The 26,223-nt window shown below is 47.2% G+C and overlaps 1 protein-coding gene and 1 long non-coding RNA gene across 51 annotated transcripts in view; one reads left to right on the top strand and one right to left on the bottom strand.

Moving 5' to 3' along the window:
• Positions 1 to 26,223, top strand: part of Tcf7l2 (transcription factor 7 like 2) — a 192,996-nt gene that overhangs the window by 68,198 nt on the left and 98,575 nt on the right. For all 50 annotated transcript variants that reach the window (XM_087588622.1, XM_087588471.1, XM_087588644.1 and 47 more), the window contains 1 exon segment: positions 6,211 to 6,312. In XM_087588622.1, coding sequence (XP_087444748.1) covers positions 6,211 to 6,312 — 102 coding nt within the window.
• Positions 7,151 to 17,710, bottom strand: LOC134485254 (uncharacterized). Its single transcript, XR_015653714.1, has 3 exons — positions 17,593 to 17,710; positions 8,346 to 8,502; positions 7,151 to 7,865 (listed from the first exon to the last, which is right to left on the bottom strand). It is a non-coding gene; the product is annotated as an uncharacterized LOC134485254 (long non-coding RNA).

A 26,223-nucleotide genomic window follows, 5' to 3' on the forward strand; every position in this document is an offset into this window, starting at 1 on the left:
AGACATCTACAACTTTCTGGCATCAGTGCCTTAGGAGATCTTGTCAGTGGGGATTCATCAGGGATCCATTGTGAAGATCGATCCAATTAATTCGGTTTCCTGAGAAATGGTTTTACTAGTCAGAATCAACTCGGCTTGAGGAGATTGTCTGCTCCCTGTTGTCTCTTACTAACGGCTGACTGTGGGACTAAATTTTCTGGAAGAGGTTATTTTACCTCCGTTATCTTTGCATGTGCGTGCATCTGTGTTTGTGCGCACGGTGCTCATGGAGGCAGAGGTCAAACTCAGGTGTTGTTCCTCAGGACTCAGCCACAGTTTTGTTTTGTTTTCAGACAAGAGTCTCTTCCTGGCCTGGAACTTGCAAAATAGGCCAGGCTAGTTGGCCAGTGAGCCTCAGGGTACAGTGTTTCCCTCCCCAAGCACTGGAATTGTAAGCCCTTGCAACCATGCTTTGCTTTCCCATCATGCTCTGCTTTCCCACCATGCTCTGCTTTCCCACCATGCTCTGCTTTCCCACCATGCTCTGCTTTCACACCCTGCTCTGCTTCCCACCAATGCTTTGCTTTCCCATCATGCTTTGCTCTCAGGATTGAACTCAGGTCCTTGCATTTGCAAGACTGACACTTTACCAAACCAAGTCACCTCCCTAACCTCTACTTTCACCTTCTGACTGTCCCTCTGCCTTGTTTTGTGTAAGCGGGCTACATTCCAGCCTTGTCATAGGGGAAGTGCTGAAGAAAGGAGCTTCTAGAAAGTTGATTTTAAAGCTCTGAGATCATTTCTCTGTGCCCCAAGGACAGTCCACCTGTTGCTCTCTTAGGGGGCGGGGATGATCTGAAGTCACATGACACAGTGCCTCTGGGAAGTGATGAACCTTTTCCAGTCAGAATTGTTCAGAGATTTCTAGAACTTCCACCTTGGACAGGAGAGGCAGTCAGTCACTTTGGAGTGGTGGGCTAGCCTGTGGCTGGGTGCTTTGGACAGAGGGTTTCACTATGTAGATCTGGCTGTTCTACAACTCATTGTATACACCAGGCTGGCCTCACACTCCAGAGATCCACCTAGGATTGAAGATGTGAGGCAGCATGTCTAGCTCTGATTCTCTGATAATCCTCAGAACTTGAGTCTGGCGTTGACATTTGAATCTAACCTGAGCCGCTGAACACACGTTCTTACGTGACCGTATTTCAATGTCCACACCAAAGACTTGTAACAGGGATGGTATCCTTTGGAGGTAACTTCCATAGCCGTCCTTTACCCAACTCTCTAAGCCAGAATGGCTGTGTGCAGGCTGGGGCTCTCAGTTGGCTTGCACCTGTGTTCAAATGTCTCAGAAGTGAAAGCAACACTTTTAATCAGTGAATTAACTCTTTTATTTTTGAGTTTTGTTATTTTTAAATGGCTCAAGAAATCAAGAGGAAGCTCTAGAGTACTGGCATCTACCTCAGGTGGCTCTGATGCTAGGAGAATCTGGGGTGCTGTCTGACCTTCATGCCTGTATTCACATGCATGTATTCACATGCATGTATTCCCCACTGGCTACAACAAAAGATCAGTAGAAGAATAGTGCCCCGCCCCCAATACAGAAAGTTCAGATACACAGTCCTTTTAATACAATTTATTGAGTGCTTGCCGCCATAATGTAACATAACATATCCACGCTTTGCTGGGGCAGGTGCCGTCAACTCCCACTGGCAGGCATGGTCACGGAGCACAGAGCCTAAGATATTTACTTTTTGGTACTTTATAGAAGTTTTCAAGCCCGGTCCTGAATAAACAAGGAGGGTTGGGGCAGTCTTTACTTACCTGTCCATCTGTGGGACCAGAGAATGAACAGAATTGCCAGGAAATGGCTGGTGTTTAGTAACGGATGAGCATTTTCCCAACAACTTTGTTGTCATTGGCATTGTGTTTTGGGTCCTTCTGTTTGTTTAGGAGTGTGCACCAGCCCTCAGTAGAAGCTAGAAAGTAACAGGTTCTGATGATGGGGTCCTGGAGGATGCAGGTGATTTGTGGGAGTAGCCCCTGAAACCTTCTGTTGAAAGCCTTTCCCCATCTTTTACCTGCTCCCTGTTTTGGGGGGAAATGGAAGAAATTGGGGGGGATGGAAGGATATTACAGATGCTTATACATTTTTTCTCCTCTGTGCACATTTCTGTGTGTGTATACACATGGGTGCTCATTTCCTTGTGTATATGTATGGGATGCATGGGTATGTGTATATATGTGGGTGCCCATTATTGTGTGTATTTGTATGATGTGTGTGTATAAATGTGTGTGCACATTTCCCTGTATATGGGGTATGTGTGTGGGGCATGTGTATACATGTGTGTGCACATTTCCCTGTGTATGGGGTATGTGTGTGTGGGGTGTATGTATACATGTCTGTGCACATTTCCCTGTGTATAGGGTATGTGTGTGGGGGGCGTTTGTATATAGATGTGGAAATTAGAAGTTGACTTTAAGTGACTATCTCAGTCTCTCTCCATTATTTTAGAATGGGATCTCAGACCAAACTTGAGTTCTAGGAGTTGGTTAGACTCTCTGGCCAATGAGGTCCAGGGGACCAACCCTTCTGTTCCTACCTCCCAACACTCATTTTGTAGGTGTGTTCCACCTTTTAAGTTTGGGGGGCTGGAACTTAGGTCTTTATGCTTACACAGCACACACAGGACCGACGGAGCCAGCTCCTGGCTCTTCTCTTTCGTTAACAACTCAGCAAACTTTGGAGCAGCTCTGATTCCCCTCAGGCCCTTGGTGCTATATTTGTACCCCAAGTCTTAAGCCAAGATCCTAGAGACATATCATAAAACATGATTTGGAGGAAGGCCTAGTGGGCCACGATCAGGACATTATCATTAAACAAAAGATGAAAACCGCCTAAGTCGGGATGGACGTATTAGTAGAATTAATTTTTGACTAAATGAAAGCTGAGCAGACCTCATTTCAACAGTTCTCAAGGTAGGAATTCCCTCAGCCCCGTTTGATTGTCGTTTGTTGAAAAGTGCAATGTTTTTGTAGGCAATTCATGATTTCCATGCGGAGAGGGGAGAGGCCGGCGAGGAAGGGAGCAGGAGCCTGGTTTTGTTTTTCTCCTAGCATGGCAGAGATACTCTGTTTCCTCAAAGGATATAAAGTTGCAGTGGAGAGGCAGATGGGTGTTCGACTGTTCTGAGAGTCTGAGATGCCACCCGACGTCTTCCTTTAGGATTTAGCAGAATAGAATTTCCCAGGGCTTAGTGTCTCCAGGAGGGAGAGGTTTCCCTTTAGGCTCTAATTGGACCTAATTTCCTCCTTCAACCCTTCATTTGTTTATCTTTCTTGTTAACCAGGACCGGTGGGGGTAGATGAAGGAACCGGGGAGGGTCACTTTTGGGAGAAGTTAATAATGTCTTTTAAAATAAAAATCCCAACCTAGTACTCGCTTTCCCAAAAGGAACCCTGTCATCCCACACTCTGACTAGCGAGCATGGCCTTGTGGATGCCTAGCTGTTCAGTGGTATCAGGTTGCACCCAAAAGGAGCATCTGAGGCTGTCATTGAGGAGTCCCTGCCGGTCGGTTGGTCGGTCGGTTGGTTGGTCGTCAGGGCCAGGGGCTGTCCTCCACCATCTGGATTTGGTTAGCTCTCTCTGGGCAGCAGGGTGGCTCTCATTTCCTCCAACCAGTAATGTTATATAGGCAGTGGTCCTGGGCTGCCCTGACATAATTGAAAATTATGGGTATTGTAGGCTCAGGGCGCTGAAATGTAGGCTCATAAAAATATGTGGTGCAGGTAGCCTATGGAGATCGGACACAGAACACAATGACGCTTTTATGTACACTAGGAATTAAGGAGTCTCCGCACCGGTACCGCATTCGGAGTTTGACGGCTCTTGGGTGGGTTCCTCTGGGCAAGTCTGCCACCTTACCCTGAGCCTGAAACTCAATAGAGCTGGCATCAGGATGCAATCAGACCTCCTTTACAGATGGCCAAAGATGAAAACTTGGGTATTCATCAGACCCTCCCACCGGACGGAGCAAAGCAGGGGCGCGGGTGGGGCTGTTCGGCCCTGCAGAGCCATGAGTGGGTTCTTGTAAAGCGGAGAGGTAGTGCTGGCCAGTGTTCATTTTTGGTTGGCCTCAAGGAAATGACTCTATTGAGTGGTTTTGACCAATGCGGCCCCTGTAGTTATGTGGCAAGTGTGAATGGGAAAATCAGGGTGAGGCAGGGTGAAACAGATTCCCAGAGCCTTCCATCTGGAGACGGAGCTGGGGGGTACCCTGGAAACTGTCGTCAATGGTTTTAAACTTGGGGTTATCCTGGCTCCAGTTTGGAAGAGGGTTTTTTGTAAGGCGCGAATGGGAGGTTCTTGCTAGGATTCAGTGCCTGGAATCCCGATGCCTTTCAGTATTTGGGCAGACCGCTCTCCCGTCACAAATATGGCATCCCCTTGAACTAACACAGCAACTAGGGGTTGGCAGAAACAGATCCAGTGGAAGATCTTGTCAGGCTACCCACAAGGAAAAACTCTACCGCAGGGCCTTCTTGGTAAAAGCCTGGAGGTGTAGATGAAGCTGCCTTGTGCGGACCTAGGCAGGAAAAGCGGACGACACATCTACAGGTAGCTTGTTGGTGTTTCACGGGAAGCATGAGCATGTTTGGTTTTAACTTACCAAACAGGCATGTCTTTGAGGAGCCATGCTCACATTTGTCGATACCTTTGACCTCTCTGTTCCCGCATGGAGTTTGAGCTAAGCCTCTCCCTGGACTGTCCTTTGATGTCTTCTCTCTAAATAGAAATCTTTCAGAATTATCTACATCTACTCTGGGCATTGTTTCCTCAGAGAGCCTGGGGTCCACATTCCACTCCCACCTGGCTGAGTGCCTCACAAGGATGAGCTTCCCAGGGGCAGGATCTCCTGTGCCCCCTTATTCTGAGCAAGAAGACCCGACACAAAGCAAGCATCCACAGTGGGTACTGAACTCAGAATTCTGGGCCTCAGTCCGTTAAGGTGCTTGCCACCAAGCCTGATGGCGTGAGTTCGATTCCTTAGAGTTTTTAAGGTGCAAGGAGAGAACGGACCCCAGCAAGTTGTTCTCTGATCTTTGCGTGTGACCGTGATGTCCCTCACACACAAGTGCACTCATTTTTATAGTGAATATTAAGACGAGTCATTTTGCTTCCGGTCTCTGGAATTGCGTCATCTGTTCTTTACGTCCCTCTGAGTGCTACAGGTGTCCCTTAGTCCCGTGACATTTGGGATCGGAAAGGTCTTGAACAGGTGTCTCTACAGGCATCCCACCCTGTTTCCTCCGTGAAACTGTGGTTATCCAGGGAAGTCTCACGCCCTTAGAGTGTTCAAAGCGTCTCTGGACACTGCTGCACCTCAGTTTCCCTCTCTGTCAAACTAAAGAAGGAATTAGAACAGTTGTCAACTCAACACCATCTCACAGCCGCACTGGCTGGCTTCGTGTTCGTCTCCTGCTCTAGAGAAAGGCAAGGAGGCGGGGGGAGTACGCCGGCTTGTTCCTTTATTTCTCTCTTCTGCCGAGGCTGCCCACCTTGAAGAGTTACATCGCTCTTCTGAAATGACTGCTTCAATTGCACCGTGCCCTGGGGGTGCATCTGCTGCCAAGGAAAGGTTTTAGTTTCCCAAGCTTTGGGTTGGTCGAGGAATGCTGTGCTCCATCATGGCTGAGCACACTCGGCTGTGTGAAGTGAAGGACGACAGTGTTTTAAAGACGAAGCCCCACACCCCAGGGAGAGCACATTTGGTCTTCTAGGCCCTTTCAGCCTGAGGTTCTATATTTCCTCTCTGCCTTTGCCCCCTCTTTTCCTCCCCGTACCCCACTTCCCTCCATTGTCCCCCAATCTCCTCCATTGCCTGCCCATCCCCCCATCTCTCTCATGCCTTCCGGGACTCCCCTCAGAACGAGGCCCTGCTACCGAGCCCCCTTTTCCTGGAGCCACCCTGTGATTGACCCTGTGAAGACAAGACTGTGCTTGTCAGTAATGTTAATTTTCCGCATTTGGACTTTCGGCTCTAAGGAAACCATACCCATACCTTTTCGTTTGTTGCATGTGTTATTTTGGCCTCTGTGTGTGTGTGTGGTGTGTGTGTGTGTGTGTGTGTGTACTTTCTGATGTAAATAACGCACAATGCTTATTCCTTAGCTGGGCTAGTGCGCAGGCCGCCCTTCCCTGAGTTAATTGTTTCTTTTCTTCCAGTATCTTCAGATGAAATGGCCTCTGCTCGATGTCCAAGCAGGAAGCCTCCAGAGCAGACAAGCCCTCAAGGATGCCCGCTCACCTTCGCCAGCACACATCGTTGTAAGTAACCTCTCAGTGACAGTCACCCCTCTGTCGGGGGCAAAGAATAAGATGCCTTTTTCTTTTCTCTTGATGATAAAAACTCCTAATTGTCAGTTCTTTAAACATGTTTTTCTGGAGACTAGCTTTGGTCGTGGTCCGACTGAGGAGCTATTCCTCTCTGAGACTCCGTTGCTGGACCACAGCAATGGTCACGTGGAAATTTCCTGAGTCTTCCTTCCCCCACGATCTTCTATGTTCTGGGTTAGAAGCTAGACTTGTGGGCGTCCGTTAATAGGACACATCCTTCCTGGTTTCAGGGCGAAACTGGAGATGGTACTGAAGCAGTCTTTTAGAAAAAAAAATTGCACTTTAGGGGAAGTAAGACAGAGGCGAGGATGAGGAATAAGGGAGTTCTCGGACTGAAGTTTTCCATCTACCCAGTTTATCCTGGTATGCACCAGAAAGCAGTGCTTTTCACGAGGATGGACAAACTTGATCAGAGCTGGCTGACTGGAAACCTAGAGTAGAAATGAATTTAGAAAGGCCCAAAATTAAACTTAATCCATGTACCCACAGCCTTGAAAGCATGTGGGCTCCACACAGAAAACATTTGTTTTTACTGAGAGACTACAGCATCAAGTGTGTGTCAACATATATTTTTAATGCTCTCTCCTAACATAGCATAGGCTCTGGAAGTTTATAAATTAGCCTCCTGAGAAGGTAGCTCAGCCTTATTAGAATATCTATTTCCTTCTATATATTTATATCATGAGCTGGACTTCAGACTTTTGAAATAATTAATGAAAGACATATTTTTATAACGAATTCATGACAGGTAGAATTATGCAAAGCAGGAGATAATTCATGCATTTTTTATTGACGTTATCACAAAATGTTACCCATTAGTATGTTTGGCCTCTACATTACTCAGAATCTCTAAAAATTGCAAAATAATTTAAAGTAGAAAATCTTAAGATGCATTTTGTCACATTTCAGGCCGCCTCCTGACTTGGTAGCTTGGTGTAATTGACTATCTATTATTTACCTAGCCAGGCCTCAGCTGTATGTGTGTATATCTGAACATAATTAATTTCTGCAAAGCCACGTTTGGAACCATGATGAGTGGAAATGTCTTAACCTCTCATGGTATAAGTAAGGCATGTAGGAAGAAGGCTGACATCTGCTAGAAGTTCCTTCCCTCTTCCAACCCCACAATTAAACGGATGCTTGTAATTATGTACGCTCTTGGGATGTCGGGACCCCAGGGCTGGAGTCGATAGCTTAGATCATCTTAGGCCCAATCCGATTTCAGAAGAGGAGAGTGAGTGAGCCAGGCCCAGAGAGGTCTTAAGCGAGTTGCCCAACGTCACACACCGAGGTAGCAGCTCGAGCAAAGGCTGGATCCAGCGCTTTGCTTCCTTTCCGGGGCCTTCTAGTACATTCTCTTCTGTGAAAGTCCAGAGTGACGCTTGCTCGTGGCTGACTGTTTTGTTTACTGTAAGCTGGCTCACCATCGGGGCCGGTGACAGCCTGCCACGTGAGGTTGGCTGAGGGTGTCAATTCAAGTGCCTCTGGAAAATTAAATGCCATGTTGAAAACATCTGAACACACACAGTGACAGGGTCCTAGAGTGTGATTCGAAGCTCACTGTTTCCTATGCCGGTGGATTTCCCAACATCTGCCCAGGCTTTGAAGTTTCTCTACCCTGGAAGTTTCCCACATTTTATTTACCTCAGAGAAGGGCGGTAACCCCTACAAACTCTAACAGAGTGTGTTCAGCCAGCCCCCTGTGGTGGCACAAGACCATGGGCCACAGCAGTGCTGAGCAAGACCCTCACACAAGTGTGAGCTGTCACGACTGTCCCCTCCTGTCCTTTATAAAGCCCATGAGAACAGTTGTCACAACTGGGATCATCAGAGCCTCATTTTCTTGTGTGGAAACTGACAGTCTATAGATGGTGGGAAAATAGCCTTTGAGGAAGAAGCATGGACCTTGGCAAGGGGCTCAGAGGGGAGAATGAAGTGCCTTTCCCCTACTAGAAGGCACATACATCACGGCCACCTTTGAGGTGGGCACTTCCGTCCACAGAAGCCAGGACTGGTAGTGATCACACTCTCTTGTTTGCTGACTGCTTGTGTCCTCTGGGACCTGGAGACCAGCCATCTGGTAGAGGTTATAGGCGTGTGGAGGAAGGTAGGCCATGGGAGCTGAGGAGAAAGGAAAAAAGCTGTGAGTAACCGCCCATCCCACAGTGGGAACAGTGTCTGAGTTGGCCCAGGGAGCTTCGTGAAGTGTGGCTCATGCATGATTTGGGTTTCTGTACAGTGGTCAGAGGGGTCTGGTTCATGTTCGGATTTGGCCGTGGATCGGATGTCTTTCCCAGCACTAGGGGCTCTTCCTCACGCCTTGTTTTTCATTCTGTTAAAGAAAGTGTCATCATATCACAGCACATCACCAGACGTATTTCAAAACGGACTTCTACGGGCTGTTTCCTAATTTCTCCGAAATTTGGGTTATTGTAACGTTGTGGGCTGAGCTGTTTCTAAATTACTTCTGATGTTTCACTGTGAAAACAGAGAAGTGTTTGGGGTTTGTTGTCAAGTCACTGAGGTTGTGACTGTCACAGATTGCTAAGAAAGTAGCTAGCTCCAGGGCCACCTCTTGAGAGAGACTCCTTCCTTTGGGAATATAAGGTCTTTTCCTGAACATAGTAATCTGGTTGCGATTTTTTTTTCCGATGGGTTAGAAGGTTTCCATGCCATATGAAGTTGATGTGTGGGAGACGGGAGAACTGGCTCAGCAGTTAAAAGCATTCATTGACCGAGGCCAGAGGACCAGAGTTGGCATGACAGCATCCACCTGGGGTGGCTCCAAACTGCCTGTAACTTCTAGATCCAAGATGTCTGATACCCACTTCTGGCCTTGACAGACACCTGTACACACATTGCTCTCACACACACACACACACACACACACACACACACACACACACACACACACACACCTTTAAAGACTTGATTGTGGAATGGATGTTAATGAGGATTTAGTTTACCTAACAGTGTGTTCATTCATTCATTCACTCACTCACTCACTCATTCATTCATTCATTCATTCATTCATTCATTGGCTCATTTCCTGGCGCTGAGGTTAGAACCTGGGGCTTCGCTCAGGCTAAGCAAACATTCTGCTAGTGAGTCACAACCTGGCCCTACCCAGTGATACTCGTGTTAACCCTTTCCCACAAAATACCCCATACACTTTAGTGCCTTTAAGCAATAGATGGCATCTTTTTTTATTATAACTAGGTGATTCCCAGTCTGGGTTCTGAGGAGAGATCAGATCATTCCTTAGTCTTGATTGGCTGAACAATGACTCTTCCTGTGAGGGAGCCTTTGCCTCTCTCTTCCCCATACTCACTCTGCCTACTATTCAACCCATTGACTTCATGAAGTCTCAAAATGCCAAAGAGCACATTCTAAGATATCCATTCTCTCTCCACATTTCATTCTCTCTCTCTCTCTCTCTCTCTCTCTCTCTCTCTCTCTCTCTCTCCCTCTCCCTCTCCCTCTCCCTCTCCCTCTCCCTCTCCCTCTCTCCATTTTCTAATGTGTCTGTCTTTACTTTCTCTGACATTTCTGAAGTTTATATTCTAATTCTTTTTTCCTCTCACAAGTTGGAGGAGTAGCTGCAGGGCTGTGCTGGGTGGTAGTGTCTTGTGCAAGGCTTGGCAGACTACCTCCAGCTGCTTGTAAGCTGTGGGGTTAGGGCTTGTTCTCTGGGTCCCTCCCCAGGTGCCTTTGCTATACAAAGGCCTTCATTTAACTTCCTTTGTACCCAGAAAAAAAAAGATTCTAGACCCAAAATGGTGGTATTTTGGTATAGCATGTGTCTTACAACCCAGCAAAAAGGCTTCAAAAGTTTTTACAATTTTATCTTGGGGGTTTCCTTTTGAAGTCAGTGTGGAGTTTTACCTTGGGGTGGATTTTTCCTGTTTCTCTGTCTTGGGTGTTTTGTTGTGTAATGAGCATCGAAGGGTGGAATAGAAAAGCAAACTGAATCCCAACGAAGAGAACCTGACAGACAGTGCTGGTTCACTCATTCGTCCTTCCTTCCTTCCTTCCTTTCTTTTTTCTTTCTTCCCTCCTTCCTTCCCTTTTTCCTCCCTCCCTCTCTCAACCCTCCCTCCTTCCTCCCTCCTTTCTTCTTTCCGTATTTCTTCTTTCTTTTCTTTTCTTTTTTCTTCCCTCCCTCCTTCTTTCCATCCTTCCTTCCTTCCTTCCTTCCTTTAATTGCTTACATGCTGATGGCAAGTGGAAACCTTGCAACATACAGCCTAGGCATCACAACTTCAGACAGTGCCTCCCCTCAGTGCTGAGGATTTCCAAGGGACCCAGGGTCCAAGGAACCAGGAGTTTTTGTTTCTCAGGGTGCAGGAGGAACTACTCATTGTTAATTTAAAAATGACCTCGAGAGCATCCTCTATGTGATTAAATGCAAGTGAAGGCTTCCAACTTTTTTTTTTAAATGTTTCCATGTTTCTGGGAAGTTCTAAATGCTAGGGGGCTGTGCGATGGAAAGATGTCAAGGCTAGCAAAAATTATGGTGCCCTTACCTGTGCCTGGGAAGATTGCAGGGACCTGGGCATCACATGCTTGGACATTTGAGAATGATTAGAAGACGGATAAAAGATACAGTTGAATAGGAGGGGTGACTTCCCACGTTCTGTGGCACGGGTAGGCTGATGACGACTGACGTGGTTTAATTGGGTATTTCAAAATAGCTGGTCTAGAAGATTCTAAATGTTCTCATCTGTGTAGGCGTGCATTAAAGGAACAGCAATCGAAAGAATGAGTTCTTGAGGGTCTCGGCTAAGCCTGTCCATGGTATACACGAATGGGAACATCCCACGATAAACCAAATGACTGCACATTTTTTCATGAGTCCACGGCAGCGAAAAGCATTTGGGATTTGGAGCATTGGTGGAAGGTGGCAGTGAGAGTAGACTACACGAGCAAAAGGGGGAAATGTGTGTAGGTCCTGCAGGAAAGAATCGGTGTTGAAAGAAACAGAGAGACCCTGATAGGGTAGAGACCCTGGTACTGTGACATCTAATCTGTAAGGGACTAAAGAGGGTTTGGTGTTTGTGTTACACTGCAGACCCTGGGAATGGTGGACATAGGCAGATTTGGACGGAACCAGAGTGGAAACCACCGCCAGACTAGAGGGAAAGGGTGGGTGGCCTGAGAACGCCCTTCACTGAATGAGGCAGGTTTGGGACAGAACCTCTCTCTCTCTCTCTCTCTCTCCCTCTCCCTCCCTCCCTCTCTCTCTCTCTCTCTCTCTCTCCCTCTGTCTCTCCCTCTCTCTCCCTCTCTCCCTCTCTCTCTCCCTCTGTCTCTCCCTCTCTCTCCCTCTCTCTCTCCCTCCCTCCCCCCCTCTCTCTCCCTCCCTCTGTCTCTCCCTCTCTCCCTCTCTCCCTCTCTCTCTCTCTCTCCCTCCCTCCCTCTCTCTCCCTCTCTCCCTCTCTCTCCCTCCCTCCCTCCCTCTCTCTCTCTCCCTCTCTCTCTCTCTCCCTCCCTCTCTCTCTCTCTCTCTCTGTCTCTCTCTCTCTCTCTTCTGAGAGGTCATACTTATATTGATTCAGTCATGGATTCATTCATTGGTGCTGAAGTGGCATTGTGATTATGTGCTGTGAGGGAAAACGCCTCCCTGACACTGAGAAAAAGGACATCAGTGGGCACAAAATAATAACCCCAGAGGACTGTGCCGGGTGTTGCCTCGTCCATTTAAGATGCCCCATCATGGGGTTGGGAATTTGGCTCAGTGGTAGAGCGCTTGAGGCCCTGGGTTCGGCCCCCAGCTCCTAAAAGAAAGAAAAGAAAAAAAAATGTCCCATCATTCTTCTGATGAAGACCCTGCTTCCACGATGGTGGGAGTCAGGGTGTGGAACAAGGCCACTTGTCCCAGGTACGCCATCTTCTTAACTACTGAATAGATAGCCGCACCACAGATGAGTAGACTGGTTCCAAGAACACTGCGTGCGTGTCTTTTCCTATACTGTCAGGGGGCGTGCTGTCAGTGGGAGTTCCGTACCTGTCTGAGTGAGGGTGTGGCTCTAGGATCCCTGCCAGCTTCCAGATTGTCTGAGAAGTGGATTCTGGTTGTACATATTGTAGTTATTGCCAGGGACTCCTTAGGACCTGGCAAGAAGGGTGTGTGTGTACTTAGTTCACTGGAAAGCAATGGATTTTGGGTGATGACGGAGAATCTATATTGATTCTTTTTTTAAAAAAAGTTTCTCACCCCTTTCTGTGAACCATCTTCCTTCCCTCTGCTAAGTGTGTGTGTGTGTGTGTGTGCGTGTGTGTGTGTGCATGTGAGTGTGTGTGTTCCTTTCTTGCTGTTTATTTATTTAGTTATCTATTTAATCCACTTACCCATAACTCAGACAACCTTTCTAGAACACTCCACCTGTGTTTCCTGGAAAAAGCTGAGTCAGAACCTTCCCTTTTCACGGACAAGGCTCCGGTGAGCGTGTCTGTTTTGTCTCTAAAGCAAGCGTGTCAACACTTCGCACAGGCTTGGTGGCTTTATGTGGGGAGTTAGCACAAAGAACTAGGTGCCCAGGCTTTCTTTTGGAGGGAAAAGGAGCCATGAATGGAATCACAGACCTCTAAAGAAAAGTGTATGGTGAAGTCCCCAAGATGCATGGCGGACCAGGACTGTGGTGGAGCTCAAGGTCAAATGGTCAAGTCATCCTTTGGTCCTTACAGGATCTCTCAAGTTCTTGAGGTTTGGGTTCTGGTCTGGTAGCTACCCACTGTAGCGATAGAAACCCAGGTCACAAAGGATCGTTTACCCTCCATCATAACCCCTTCCTTCAGAGTAGAACCAAAGTTTAAGGGCCTTGGAATCCACACTATCCCTCACATTGTCCCTCCTGTGGTAGCTTCATTGATGTTTGCTAGTTGACTCTTGTCTTGGAGAATTCCAGCCTGGGAAGCAAGTATTCTGGTGGAGACCTTTTTCATGGGTCCGTCATGAGCATTCCATCTTTATTGTGTGCTGAAAACCTCTCTTTCTCTCTCTCTGAAGCACTGGTTCCTTGTATCTTTTCCATGTTCAATTCTGCTCGTACGCACAGAAGATGCTGTCATTCTGACCCCATCGCCATCTCTGCTCTATACAATTTCCCCGTCTATATCTTATTCCTATCATCCGTGACTGACAAATCTTAGACTGTTTAAGGATGAGAATTGCTCATATTTTAATTGAACCTCTCTTCCTCTAAAGGAACTTGCCTGCATGCACGTCTGTGTGAACTTGTCAGGTCCCTTGCAGCTGGAGTGAGAGACAGTTGTGAGCTGAGACGTGGGTGCTGGAAACTGAACCCAGGTCCTCTGGGAGAGCAGCCAGTGCTCTTAACTGTGGAGCCATTGGTCTAACCCCATGCAATAAATTTTTTAGTGATTGTAGCATTCTTTATCAATAAACTTGGTATATATTGTAGACAGTTTGAAAAGCACATGCTTCAGAGATGTTTACTTCCTTTTAGGTTTTTTTCTTCTGACTATGTCAGTATTCCCATTGCTTTTCGTTTAAACATTCTCTTGCTCCTAGCTATCCATGTTCAAAGGCTCCAGCTTTGTATTTATTTAAAACAAAAGTGACTAAAGTCAGTAAGTACTTATTTATGTCATTGCAATTTTTAAGGCTTTTAATGACCCATAGGAGTCCTTAATGTGATTTCACCCTGATTTGTGCAATCAGTATCATGTTGTTGACCCATTAGACATCTCTATCCTCTCCCCTGGTCCTTTTCTTTTGGGATAGATATGAAGAAAGAATTTAGAAAAGGGCCAGAGGTTTCAAAAAATTGCTCGTTTGATATATAGCCATATATTATCTTCCCGAAAGGTCTCAACTCTGTGCGTGTCACCTACAGCTACAGAGGTGTTAGTGTCAGATTTCTGTAATTAGAATGGTTCTCTGGGGGGAACTTAGTGAAAGGAAAGGTTTAAGTTTCCCTGGAAAGCTGAACCCTTAACTCCCCTTGCTCCAGAACTCAGCAGACAAGGTTGCCAAGGCTTCACCTTTAAGGCCTCCATGAATGAGCAGCTGCTGCTGCTGGTTCACCAGATCACAGTTCGCCATCTTAGATAATTCACACACAACATCTGCTTTTGCTACCCCAGCATGCTCAGTTTTTCCAGGGCTATTTCAGAAGCCTCGAGTACTCGTAATCTCTGTTAATTACAGTTTCTGATGTAATTACTTCTTTCATCTTTTCTTTTTTCCTTTTTGAGACAGAATGTTACTGTGTAGCCCAGGTTGGCCTCAAATTATCAATCCTCCTGCCTCTAGCTCTCCAGAGCTAGGGTTACAGGTGTATCCTTTGACAAACCACTTTAGTTACAATGTTGCATTTTAGAGTTGTTTTAGTGGGCAAAGGATGTTTATTTGACGTGGTGCAAGAGCTAGGTCAGTCCTGTGATCCCCAGATTAGGTTGTTGGGCAGACACACCCACTTTTCAGAGAGGCTATTGGCTCCTGTGTGAAAGATCCGCCCACAGCAAATGGGGGAGGGATGGCAGTCTTGGCTCTTTGCCATCTCTGGAGCTGGGTCCTGGTGTGCTTTGGGAAGAGTCTCTGGCAGATCCCCGCTAGCTAGTGTTTCCTGACATTTGTTTCACAGACTTTAATAAGGTTACTGGAAAGAAAAAAAAAAAGATTCTCTCTTAAAATAGATTCAGCAAGCTCTGGGTTCTGCAAGGAGAGTAAGTCTCTCACTGGGTCTTGGGTCTGTGGGGGGCTTCAGACCCCTTCTAGAGGAGGGCTGGCCTCTCTGCAGAGGTCTGTTTAGCATAAAGGGACAAGATGGGAACCTTCTTTATGAAGCTGACTTGGTTTCAGCACCTGCTCTGTTTACTGAACACAGGAGCCTGTTTTAAATTAACACAGGTCTTAGAGCTCAGCTCATGGTTTGGGCTATGTTTATCTTTCCAGTAAATAAAACAAAAGTGTTCTTTTGGCTCCCATTCCTTCCGGCTTACCATTTCTTGCCTTGCTGATTAACTCTGTGTTTGGGATCTGCCTATTTCTCCAACCAGACTGTAAGTTTCTTGAAGCCAAGGAGCCCAGTGGTTCATTTCTCTGCATGTGGCTTTCTCCCCTCCCACTGCGGTGTTCCGTTAATTAGGCAGAAAACCAGTTTCTGGAGCTAATTTGGTTTGGACCCAGTGTGACTTCTTCATCATGGCTAGAGTGTTCCCAGAGTCTGGGTTAGTGCATCGCTAGTTTGAGTGTGTGCTTTTTCCCTATCTGACCTGCTTTTTGGAGAAACACAAGTTGGGGTTATGATATATGGTAGAGTTTGCCAGTAACTTGATACCCATCCTTACACACTCCAGCTCACAGCCAAATGTGTTCGGTTGTTGTGGCATCATTTCCGTAGAGCATGTGACATAAAAGCGCCAAAAAGCCAGGGTGTGGGGCTTTCGTCTCCTAGTTAAGACTCCTGGGACAGAGGCCCCTGAACTTAGCAAAGGGCTCAAATGGGAAATCAAGGAATTGGTTATTGATGGGTTGTTGATGGATTTTGCTAAAGCTGTAGTAGCGTTCATGGGGTTATTTTGTGATTGACTTGTTGACGGCTTGCACATCCTATTTTCATCGTCTGTAACAGAGAACAAGCTATGGGAGTCAGTTCTCTCTACCGGGTGATTTTGGGGGCTTGAACTCAGATCATCAGATTTGGTGGCAAGCTCCTATACTTAGCTAACCATCTCTCTAGCCCTGTACTTTTTATGTATCAAAGACACTTGCGTGTGTGTGTGTGTGTGTGTGTGTGTGTGTGTGTGTGTGTGTGTGTCTGTGTGTGTGCGCGCACACGTGTCCATGCACATGTGTGAGGATGCCAGGGGAGGATGATACTATGTGTCATGCTTTATCAGGTTACACCTCATTCCCAGAGACAGGGCCTCTTACTAATGCGAGCTGAGCTGGAGCCCCGGCCATTCTACTCTCTCTATTCACCATGGCCCTGGAGTTACAGATGCACATGTGGCTGGCCACACCCGGCTTTTTACATGGAAGGTTTTGTTGAGTTGGAAGAGTTGCCTGGGAATCTCCAGGAGAGAATGACCAATAATTCCCCAGGTCTGAGGCATGCCTGCCAGGCTCTTCCTCCCTTTGGATGCCCTAGGAAAATTACCATGTCCAGAACCAAGATAAAGGTCAGCAGTCTTTATCAATAGCTCATGGCCCAAACATGCTTCATTCTTGATTCTTCTCTTTCTCTCATGTTCCTTGTTCCATGCTCCCAGCCCATTCTGTGTGCTGATAACCTATCCTTTCTCTTCCGTGTGTGTGTGTGTGTGTGTGTGTGTGTGTGTGTGTGTGTGTTTGTGTGTTTCTGACTCCTTTCAACCCCTTGCTATCACTACCACAGTCTATTCTCACTCGTCTCTCATTTGAGGTGGATCTGTCCTTTTTAGCTCCCAAATTTTAACTTCCCATCCTAATATCCATAAATCTCTATAGTTTCTACCCTGATGATGGCCTTCGAGAACCTTATATACAGCCTATCATATAATTCTGGAAATCTGGGCCTAAATCTCACCTTATGGAAAAGACCCAGATCAGCTACAGACACTTGGCTCTGCCACCTGACTTAAAGTTGATTATATGATATTCAAGGACTCCGAATTGACAATGCCAAGGCCAGTTAAGTCCAGATACCCAATCGTATTTTTGTTGCTTGGGCATAAGTAGGCACGTGACAGTATAGCCAATGTCTTCGGTTGCAATGTCCAAAGTCTGGTTCCTTCGTGGGAGCCAGATCCCACTGATGGTCTGCCTCTGAGCCCCGCCTAACCCTGAGGGTCTGCATCCAGCTGCAGGCTCCTGCAATCTCAAGCAGCCTCAGAACGGCCCCAGGCGGCCTGACGAAATTTGTTTTCCAGCCCAGACCCGCATAGCGGGTGGATCTGAGTACTGATTAGATACATCACTGAGGTGGTGTAATTTGAAAAAGATGGAGTTCCAGGAGTCTGAAAGCAGTACGGGTAAAGGCCTCTCGACCTCCCTGCTCCAAGGGTGAAAGCTTCTCATTGGCTTCCCCATATCCATTTGTATTCCCTGAATTTGGGGGTGAAGGTAAGCCTCTAAGCAGGCTTCAGAAAGAAGGAAGGAGACCAAAGTCCACAGTGTAGTCCTAGGGCTGCTCCAGCCGTACCCCTGAGAGACCGGGTGGCCCCGATGGCCGGCCCTTATCTACATCTGTCTTCAGGCCTCACCTGACTTCGGTCCCTTTCTGTAGCTTTTGATCTTAGGCGCAGCTCAGGGTTATGAGAGATTGAAGTGTTGTTCCTCAGCCTTTTGCTACTCAAGGGAGAGGCTGGCCTTGATGGGACTGGGGGCAGAAAATAAATTGCACGTATAAACAAACACACCTCATAATGGACTGAGAACATAGCTAGGTTTCCTGGGAAACCTCGTTGGAATTCGGGAACAAAAATAGTGTTTTGTTTTGAGGCAGGGTTTCATGTAGCTCATGTTCGTCTCCAACTCATTGTGCAGCCTTGAGAGACCTTGGACACCTGATCCTCCTGCTTCCAAGTCCCAAGTGCTGAGACTGCAGGTGGACAATGCCATCACAGCCCGTGTGCGCTGGGGAAGGGATCCAGGGTTCCTTGCTGCTACACAAGCTCTCTGTTAACTGAGCCACAGCCTTAGCCTCCCAAAATAGTTTCTTTGGGACATGGTAGCAGTCTTCATGCGGTAAGTCTCATAGCACAGTGATGTGGAAGATTGCAAGGCCTCGTCAGAGGCCCTGGGAGAAGCCACTTCCGTTTGGACAGGGCTCCCCGTCCCATTTCAGCAAGCGCTTGGCAGGTGTAACCTTGGCGAACAGCACGTGTGTGCTGTGCTGCTCTTCCAACTGGGACCTTAAGATGGCCTCGGTGCCAAGCATGATGTCTATGCCCACAGTGCTTTACGTCACTGCTACTGCTTCTCCACAGCAGACGACCTGCTCTGCCCATCTGACCCACCAGAGATTGGGCAGGAACAGTCATTACAATACAGGTTTGTCTGTTTTTTTATGCATTTTTAATGCAGAGAGTCTAAATCTGTGACTCTTTCCAGTGCTTTCCTGTTTCCACGTGTACACATGCCCCTGGCCTGGAGTGGAATACTGTCATTTGCAGAGGATTAAAACGGACACAGAGAGGATGCTGGGATGGCACTGTTTAATTCTGTGTAGCCAGCCCCATCCAGTTCTGGATTATCCCGGGGAGACAACACCTTCACTAGTTTGAAGTGGGTTTTCTGCTGCTTTATGGCCAAAGTAGTTTTCATAGAACTATTCAAGCCTTTAGGCTTATGCTATGTTTAAAAAAAAATCCTTTAAAAATTTTTGGTTTTATTTCTCTCAAAAGTTCTGGGGCATGAACCAAGTCGGCCACTGTTGCACACGGAAGCCCACGGGTGCAGAACATACCTGTCCTCTCTATGGACAGCTGGTCTGAGGTAGTCTGAGAGTTCCTATAAGGAGAAGGCAAATCATGCCCCACTCCCTGCTTCCCCAATAGCGATCCATAAAGGGAGGCCGGAGTGGATACAGGAGTTTCTGTGATTCGTTCCTGTGGTCGTGGAGAATTTAAAACATGAATGTTAGGTATTTTCATGAAATTCCTGATTTTATATTTTTGGTTTCTCAGACTTTTCTGCTCTAGCTCCCATTCGCATACTCATCATTGCTGGAAAACTTTCTTTTGTTTCTTGGCAACATTTACTCGAGTAGTTTAGAAACATTGTTTTCTTATCACAGATAATCCGTGGCAAACGGAGAATCCTGCTGTTTCTCTCTCAGTGTTGGGACCGCTTTTCTATCTGATGGATGGTTTCTCCATTTCCCACTAAAACAACATTGTACAGAAAGGTGGAACAAAAGACCCACAATGTTGTTTCCAGGTCTTGGAGCTGAGGGCCCTGCTTGTCCCGTAGGCCTGGTAGTGTTTGCCTGTAGCAGCACACAGAGGGATTCTGAGGCCCAGTATGTCAGGACTCCACTGTCAAGGGCCTGGGCGGGTGTGGATCTGTCCAGGGAGGGCACGGACGGCATGATGCTTGCATTGGCACTAGTGCTTTTTGTAGAAACTGAGATTCCTGTCTGGACTGCCCTTGAAGATGCCCTGGTAGATCGGTCCCCCTCTTGCTTTTAGAGATACGGTCTCTCTGCATAGCCCCAGCTGTCCAGGACTCGCCATGTAGACCAGGCTAGCCTCGAACTCACAGAGCTTTGCCTGCCGCCCGAGTGCAGGGATGAAAGGGGTGCACACTATGCCCATTTCCAGAGTCCCTAAAAGCTGGTTGCAAGTGCAGTGACTGAGTTCTTGTTTAGCTCCTGTTGCTGAGATAAAACACGGTGACCAGAAGCAACCTAGGGGGAGAAGCGGACTTATTTCTCCAGATTGCAGTCCATCACCAAGGGAAGTGAAGGCAAGGACTCAGAGGAGGAACTTGAAGGCGAGGCTGCTTGCTGCTCCACACAGTGAGAACTCCCACCCTGCACCTCACTTTCCGGTCTAGTGCAGCAGGAACTATGCAGGATGCTGCTTGCCACCTGGCTGAGAAGCCAGCTTCTCCTCAGCTGGCTTCCTTAAGGAGGTTCAGGCCCACCTGGCCAGGGTGGTGCTGCCCGCATTGGGCTTGACTCTCTCCCTGCAATCAACAGTCAAGATAATCCCCAACTTGGCCACTGGCAATCTGATCTAAGGAATCCCTCAGTTGATCTCCTTCTAGATGACCCGAGGGCATGTCAAAGTGACAGTTAAAGATAACCAGGTCAGGTGGAACAGGGGACCATTTTTTCATCAGAGCCCGAAATGAAGATGTGGCAAAGAAGTGAAGTTTCTTTAGCGTTAGGAGCTGGGACTCTGGCTCTCCAGTCAGGAGCAATGGGTACAAGTGTCATCACTCCCCACCCTTCAGTTAACTATGGAGTGACGAAAGGAAACAACAGGAAGCAACAGGAAGCAAAACAAAACAGTGGTGTTTCTGAGGAAGGCGATGACTTTTACTCTACCTGGACATTTAATTTTGGGAGAGTGGATTTCCTTTTCTTCTGTGACACAGTGTTTCATATGCCCATTGTGCTGTTTTATGCACACGTGATAACTTTCACTCTGCTCTGTCACACACTATAAGTTCATCTCATGCCAGGCACAAGCACGGCTCTTAAGCTAGCAACCGTATTCGGAAGTTTGAGTGCATGATTTAAGATTCGGTCTGTGAGCTAGTGTGCATTTGGACGTCTGTATGGACTGAGTGAGTGTCAGAGGACATTTATAAGGGAGAGGTAGGGCAGCCATTGGCCCTGGGGAATAGGCTTGGGCTGTGAGGGAGGCTCATGCTATGAAGGAGACCTGCAGGGCTGGATTGGCCGAGAGCTCTGGTGTCTGGATGATTGTGTGAAATTTCCTGCACAGGTTTTCAGTTGGCAAAGTCAGGATCCTGCCAGTCCCAGGCCCAGATATCAACATTCAGAACAGGAGCCAAACTGAAAGGTTTGGAGAACTTTTGGTCATGTTTCATTCCAGGGCCACTGTTACTACACAAGACTTCCCATTCACAGGCCAGAGCCCTCTCCTCTCTCAGCCCCTCTTCTCCTGCTGTCTTTTCTTTTGCTATTAAGACTTTAGATGAGAAACCAGGAAAGGGATACCATTTGAAATAGACATAAAAATATCCAATTAAAAAAAGACTTTATCCTAGCATTTATGTATTGATAGTGCTTCTGGTAGCAAGCTCTCATCCCATGAACATATGTATATATGTGCACATGTGTGCATGTGTGTGTGTGTGCATGTGCATGTGTAGAAATCAAAGGTTGGCCTCTGGGGTTCTTCCTTAGGACGTCATCTTTTTTCCTTTCTCCCTTCCTTCCTTTCTTTCATCTCCCTTTCTCCCTCCCTCCCTCCCTCCCTCCCTCCCTCCTTCCTTCCTTCCTTCCTTCCTTTCTTTTTGAAGCACATGGTCATTTTTACCTGGCATTTGATCATTGAGTTCATCTGTCTGGCCAGTGAGGACCTTTCTGTTTCTGGCTCCCAGCACTGGGATTATAAATATGGCCACGCCTGGCTTTCTTAAATGGGTTCTGGAGATGAACCTCAATTTCTCATGCTCACGCAGCAAGCCCCTTACCTACAGAGCCATCTCTCCAACTCACACCCACATCGCCATAGTTGAACTGATGCTTGAAGAGGTGTCGAGACACACAGGCACTATCATGGTCGTGCTCAGTGATCACCAGAGTAACCCTCTAACGCCCTTAGGGACTAGCTGTTGCCACTTGCGCATTAGAGATGAGGAAACCAAAGCCACACCGCTGGGATTTGAACTCAGAGGAACGCAGAGCCACGGCTTCACTGTTCTTGGAAGCACACATAGGGGAGGGAGGGACAGATCTCTGGACACCTCACCACCCTATGTCTATCTGCTCTAGGACCCTGGTCCTGTTGGAGGCGGGTTATCCTGGTATATGATAGTGGGATCATTGTGTGGAGGACAAAAGGCACGAACTCCTGGCACAGGGAACACGCAGCAGAGGGAGTTGTATTTACTATGAGCCTTCCATCCATCCTCACTTATAGCCCTGATCACCATGTGGGCAGTGCCTGCAGACATGCGGACAAGTGACACGTGGACGTGCATCTGTAGACAGCAGTTTTCCAGAGTGTTTTTCTCAGATCGTACGTGTAGAGCTAAGAGCGTGCACTTCCTGATAGATGTTTTGCACAGATCTTTGGAATCCTCGAGCCCTGCCTACAGTGTGCTTGCCTGCTCTCCTATCAAAGTAGGTCAGAGAGGCTCAAGATGGGACCCCAGTTTTAAGTGGGTGTTGTGAGTGTTTGTTTCCTCTGTTCTCTGGGACAGGGGAGTTGGGCTGTGCTTTTTAAAAATGAAAACAGACAGACAAAAACATCCAGAAAAAGACCAGAGGTAATATAGCAAATATACTAAGACCTGACATTTAAAGTAATAATCGTTAATCTTCTCCTTATGCTGGACATGTTATCTTAAAAATAATAAAAGCAGAGGCTACAGAGGTAGTTTATTGCTTAAGACTGCTCTCCCAGGGGACCCAGTTCAATTCCTGCATCTGTGTCAGGTGGTTCACAGTCACATAATCTTCTGCAACTCCAGCTACAGAAGATCCACCACATCTGAGCTCAGTGGGCACCTGTACACACACACACACACACACACACACACACACACACACACACACACACACACCACACGCACACACCTATGCATAATTAAAACCTGCACTCACATACACACACCCCATGCACACACACATCTAAACATAATTAACACCCACACTTACACACACCTACATGCAACTATACGTAATTAAAACACACACACACACATACACACACCTACATGCACACAACACACCTACACATAATTAAAACCTACACTCTCATACACATACCCACATGCAGACACACTACTTAACACACGATTAAGAATGATGAACAAAACCAGACGGACTTCTGTTCTCCCAAGTGCACAGTCTTCATCCCTAAGCGATCACTTTGTCACGCCTCAGTGTCTATGTAGTTCAGAGTGGGCGCCTGTACAGTCACCCACGTGCGTGCACTTGAACCTGTGGCGTCTCATAATTAATGTTACTGGTTTTATATTTCATGGGTTATACAAGTGAGGATTTTTTTTTTAAATAAACCGCTGTGTTTGAATTCCCCCTGTGATTGCTTCTCGGCCTTTTGGCCAAGATCAAGTGTGAATTCCCCCTGTGCTGTCCACTTAAATTCAGTCCACTCATTCCACCAGGATTACATATTCTATTGTCGGACTACAGTCCTAGCTTTCTTTGTCTATTATTGACGGGTCTTCTGTTTGCTTCCTTTTCTTTTTCATTGGTCCTTAAAGAATTGTGAGTTTAGTTGTCTGCATTTAAATTTATCACTTGAGTGCTGGCGCCCTGGTGCCCTTCAAGGCCAGAAGAGAGCATCAGATCCCCCTGGAACTGGAGTTACAGACTGTGTGAGCTGCTGTGGGTGCTGGGAATGGAGCCCCAGTCCTGTGAGATGGTCAAGAGCTCTCAGCTCCTAAGCTGCCTCTCCAGCTCCTGCTTACAGCCTCTTAAGATTCTGAATTGTGCTGTAGTAAGAACCCTTCGGCGGGCAAGCATAGGCTGACTGTCAGCAGGGTTTTTCTTCAGGGCTTGGACTAATGTAGAGGAATCGAGCAGTTTTTCTCTGGGTTTTGACTTAAATCCATATTGCTAGACTCTGGGATAAGACAATGGATACCTCTGCTCCCAAAGCAGAAACTATCCTCACACCAGCGAGCGGTCTCCCTTATGCGGTGCCACCTTATCTAGTTTGCTTCTTTGGCTCCTGAGGGTGACTCTCATGCTGTGTATTTATTGGCCCACCTAATGTACTCATTTCTTTATTTGAACGAATCCAGTAATTTTCCCAGGTTCATTTACAGACGCTCTGTATTTAAGTCGGAGAGAAGGTTGTAAGAAAGGGAAATACTTTTCTGTACTCTATGTTGGGACTAAACTTTGTACAGATAGATTTTTAAATAAGTAAGTTTTACATTTCAGTGCATGGATTTGAATACATCAGTCTCTTCTTCCCTGTTTTCGTTTTGTATCTATGTAGCTCCAGATCTGCAAAGGCTGCAAGAAATCTGATTGTTTGTGTAAAGTGCTCGTGTGTGTGTGTGTGTGTGTACCTGTGTGTGTACCTGTGAGTGTGCACTTGTGTGTACACCTGTGCATGCATGTGTGCATGTGTGTGCACCTATGCATGTGTGTGTGCAACTGTGTGTGTGTGCACTATGCGTGTGTATGTGTGTGAGTGTGTGTGCGTGCACATGCCTATGCACATGCACATGTGTCTGGGCATTTGTGAGTGTGTTTGTGGCATGCATGTGGAGAACAGAGGGTGCTCCCAGGCATTGTTCTTTATGTACTGGAGTCCTCCTCTTCCTCCTTCTTTTCCTCCCCCTCCTCCTTCTCTTCCTCTTCCTCCCCCTCCTCCTCCTTCCTCCCCCTCCTCCTCCTTTCTCCCTTCCTCTCTTTTTGTTAATAGCATGGCTCCTCAGCCTGAGGAGATCAGGCTTGGACTGCACATCTGCCACTTTAGCCACAACCTTAGAAGTCACTTTTCTCCAGCATCTAAGCCAAGGAGTTAGTTTTAAATTATGATTCAAGAGTATTTAAAGGATATCATTGAGTCGGAGGTACAGAAACCATGGACTGCAGAAACTGGCCTGGGAGTTTGGAAGTGTGGGGACTCTGAGTCATGTTGTCATGTATTAATGGGGTACAAGCACCAGCAAGTGTTTTGTGCTTGTCTCGGTCAGTCTTCCAACAGTTCCTCTTGAAGTAAGTGTTCATCTCCCCGTTCCAGAGGTTAGAAATCCACGGTCTACAGAAGCTAGTTTGTTTGAGGGGCAGAGCCAGGATTCCAACCTGAGAGTCTGGACCACAGCCCTCCTCAGTGTCTCAACCACAGCCCTCTTCAGTAACTGGGTGCAGCATGACACTTTCATGGGGTTTGAGTCCTGGCATTTTCCTAAGTCGTTTTACTTTGGAGTCACGATCTCACTTTGTAACCCTGGCTTGCATGGGTGTAGACCAGGCTGGCCTTGAACTCCCAGCAACCTGAATTCACTGTCTGCCCTGCTGCCCGGTGCTGGGATTAAAGACCTGGGGCACCTCAAGTAGCCTAAATCATTAAGTTGAAAAATATATTTTCTTCTGCCACGTGGATTGCAGGGACTGAACTCGGTCACCCTTTCTCCACTGGGCTTTGGGTTTTGTTGTTATTGTCAGTTTGTTTTTCCAGTCTGTTTTTCTCTGTGTAGCTGTGGGTGTTCTGGAACTCACTCTGCAGATCAGGCTGGCCTTGAACTCACGGAGACCTGACTGCCTCTGCCTTCCGAGTGCTGGGATTAAAGACGTGGGCCATCGATGCCAACTCAGTGTTATTTTTGATTTGATTTTGATTTGAATCTAATTGGAAAGAAAGAGGAGTAAGGTCAGAGGACAGGAAGGGGGCGGGGGAGGGACTGGAGCCTTTAAGATTCATCAACAGAAACTAAGCCCAGAGCTGGGAGGGCAGTCAAGAGGAAGAGTTGCATATTTCATAACTAAAACAGAAAATAAAACCCAAGTAATTACATCCTGCAGGTCTGAGGCTGAGCAACCAACCTCCTGGAGTTACTGGTGTGTGTGTGTGTGTGTGTGTGTGTGTGTGTGTGTGTGTGTGTGTGTGTGTGTGGTGTGTGTGTGTGTGTGTGGTGTGGTGTGTGTGGTGTGTGTGTGTGTGTGTGTGTGGTGTGTGTGTGTGTGTGTGTGTGTGTGTGTGTGTGTGTGTGTGTGTGTGTGTGTGGTGTGGGGGAGTCAAGAAGTCTGGGAAGCTGTTTTTGCCTAAGGAATTACATTCCAGGGGACTTGGAGGATTTAGGTAACCACAAAAGCCATTTATTTCGAGTACACCAAGATTCCTCCGCCTTTGATCCTAATCCATAGCGTAATTAATAAATGGAAAGTGCCAAAGAATGGGTCTTTTACAGCGTGTACTTTTTAAATGGCTTTTGGTCTGACAGGATTCATTTGCCACTTGGAGAACAAGGCACTTCGGGTGTGCAGGCAGGGAGGGGACGCCCGGTGAGCAAGCAGGAGCTCCTTCCTGGGGTTTGAGTCCCAACCATCTCCCTGACTATGCCCCCAGGAAAAGCTCTGAGAACCCAATGACCAGGGCTGGGCTGAGTGGCCCCTGCTCCAAGTGCCCCGAAGCCTTCAGTCCATTCCTCACAGGGTCGGTCTTTCTATGTGCCCCTGGCCCCTTCCATCATTGAGGGAGACACTGGTC

Source organism: Rattus norvegicus, chromosome 1 (genome assembly GCF_021556685.1).
Source record: "Rattus norvegicus strain SHRSP/BbbUtx chromosome 1, alternate assembly SHRSP_T2T, whole genome shotgun sequence".
NCBI classification, from domain to species: Eukaryota; Metazoa; Chordata; class Mammalia; order Rodentia; family Muridae; genus Rattus; species Rattus norvegicus.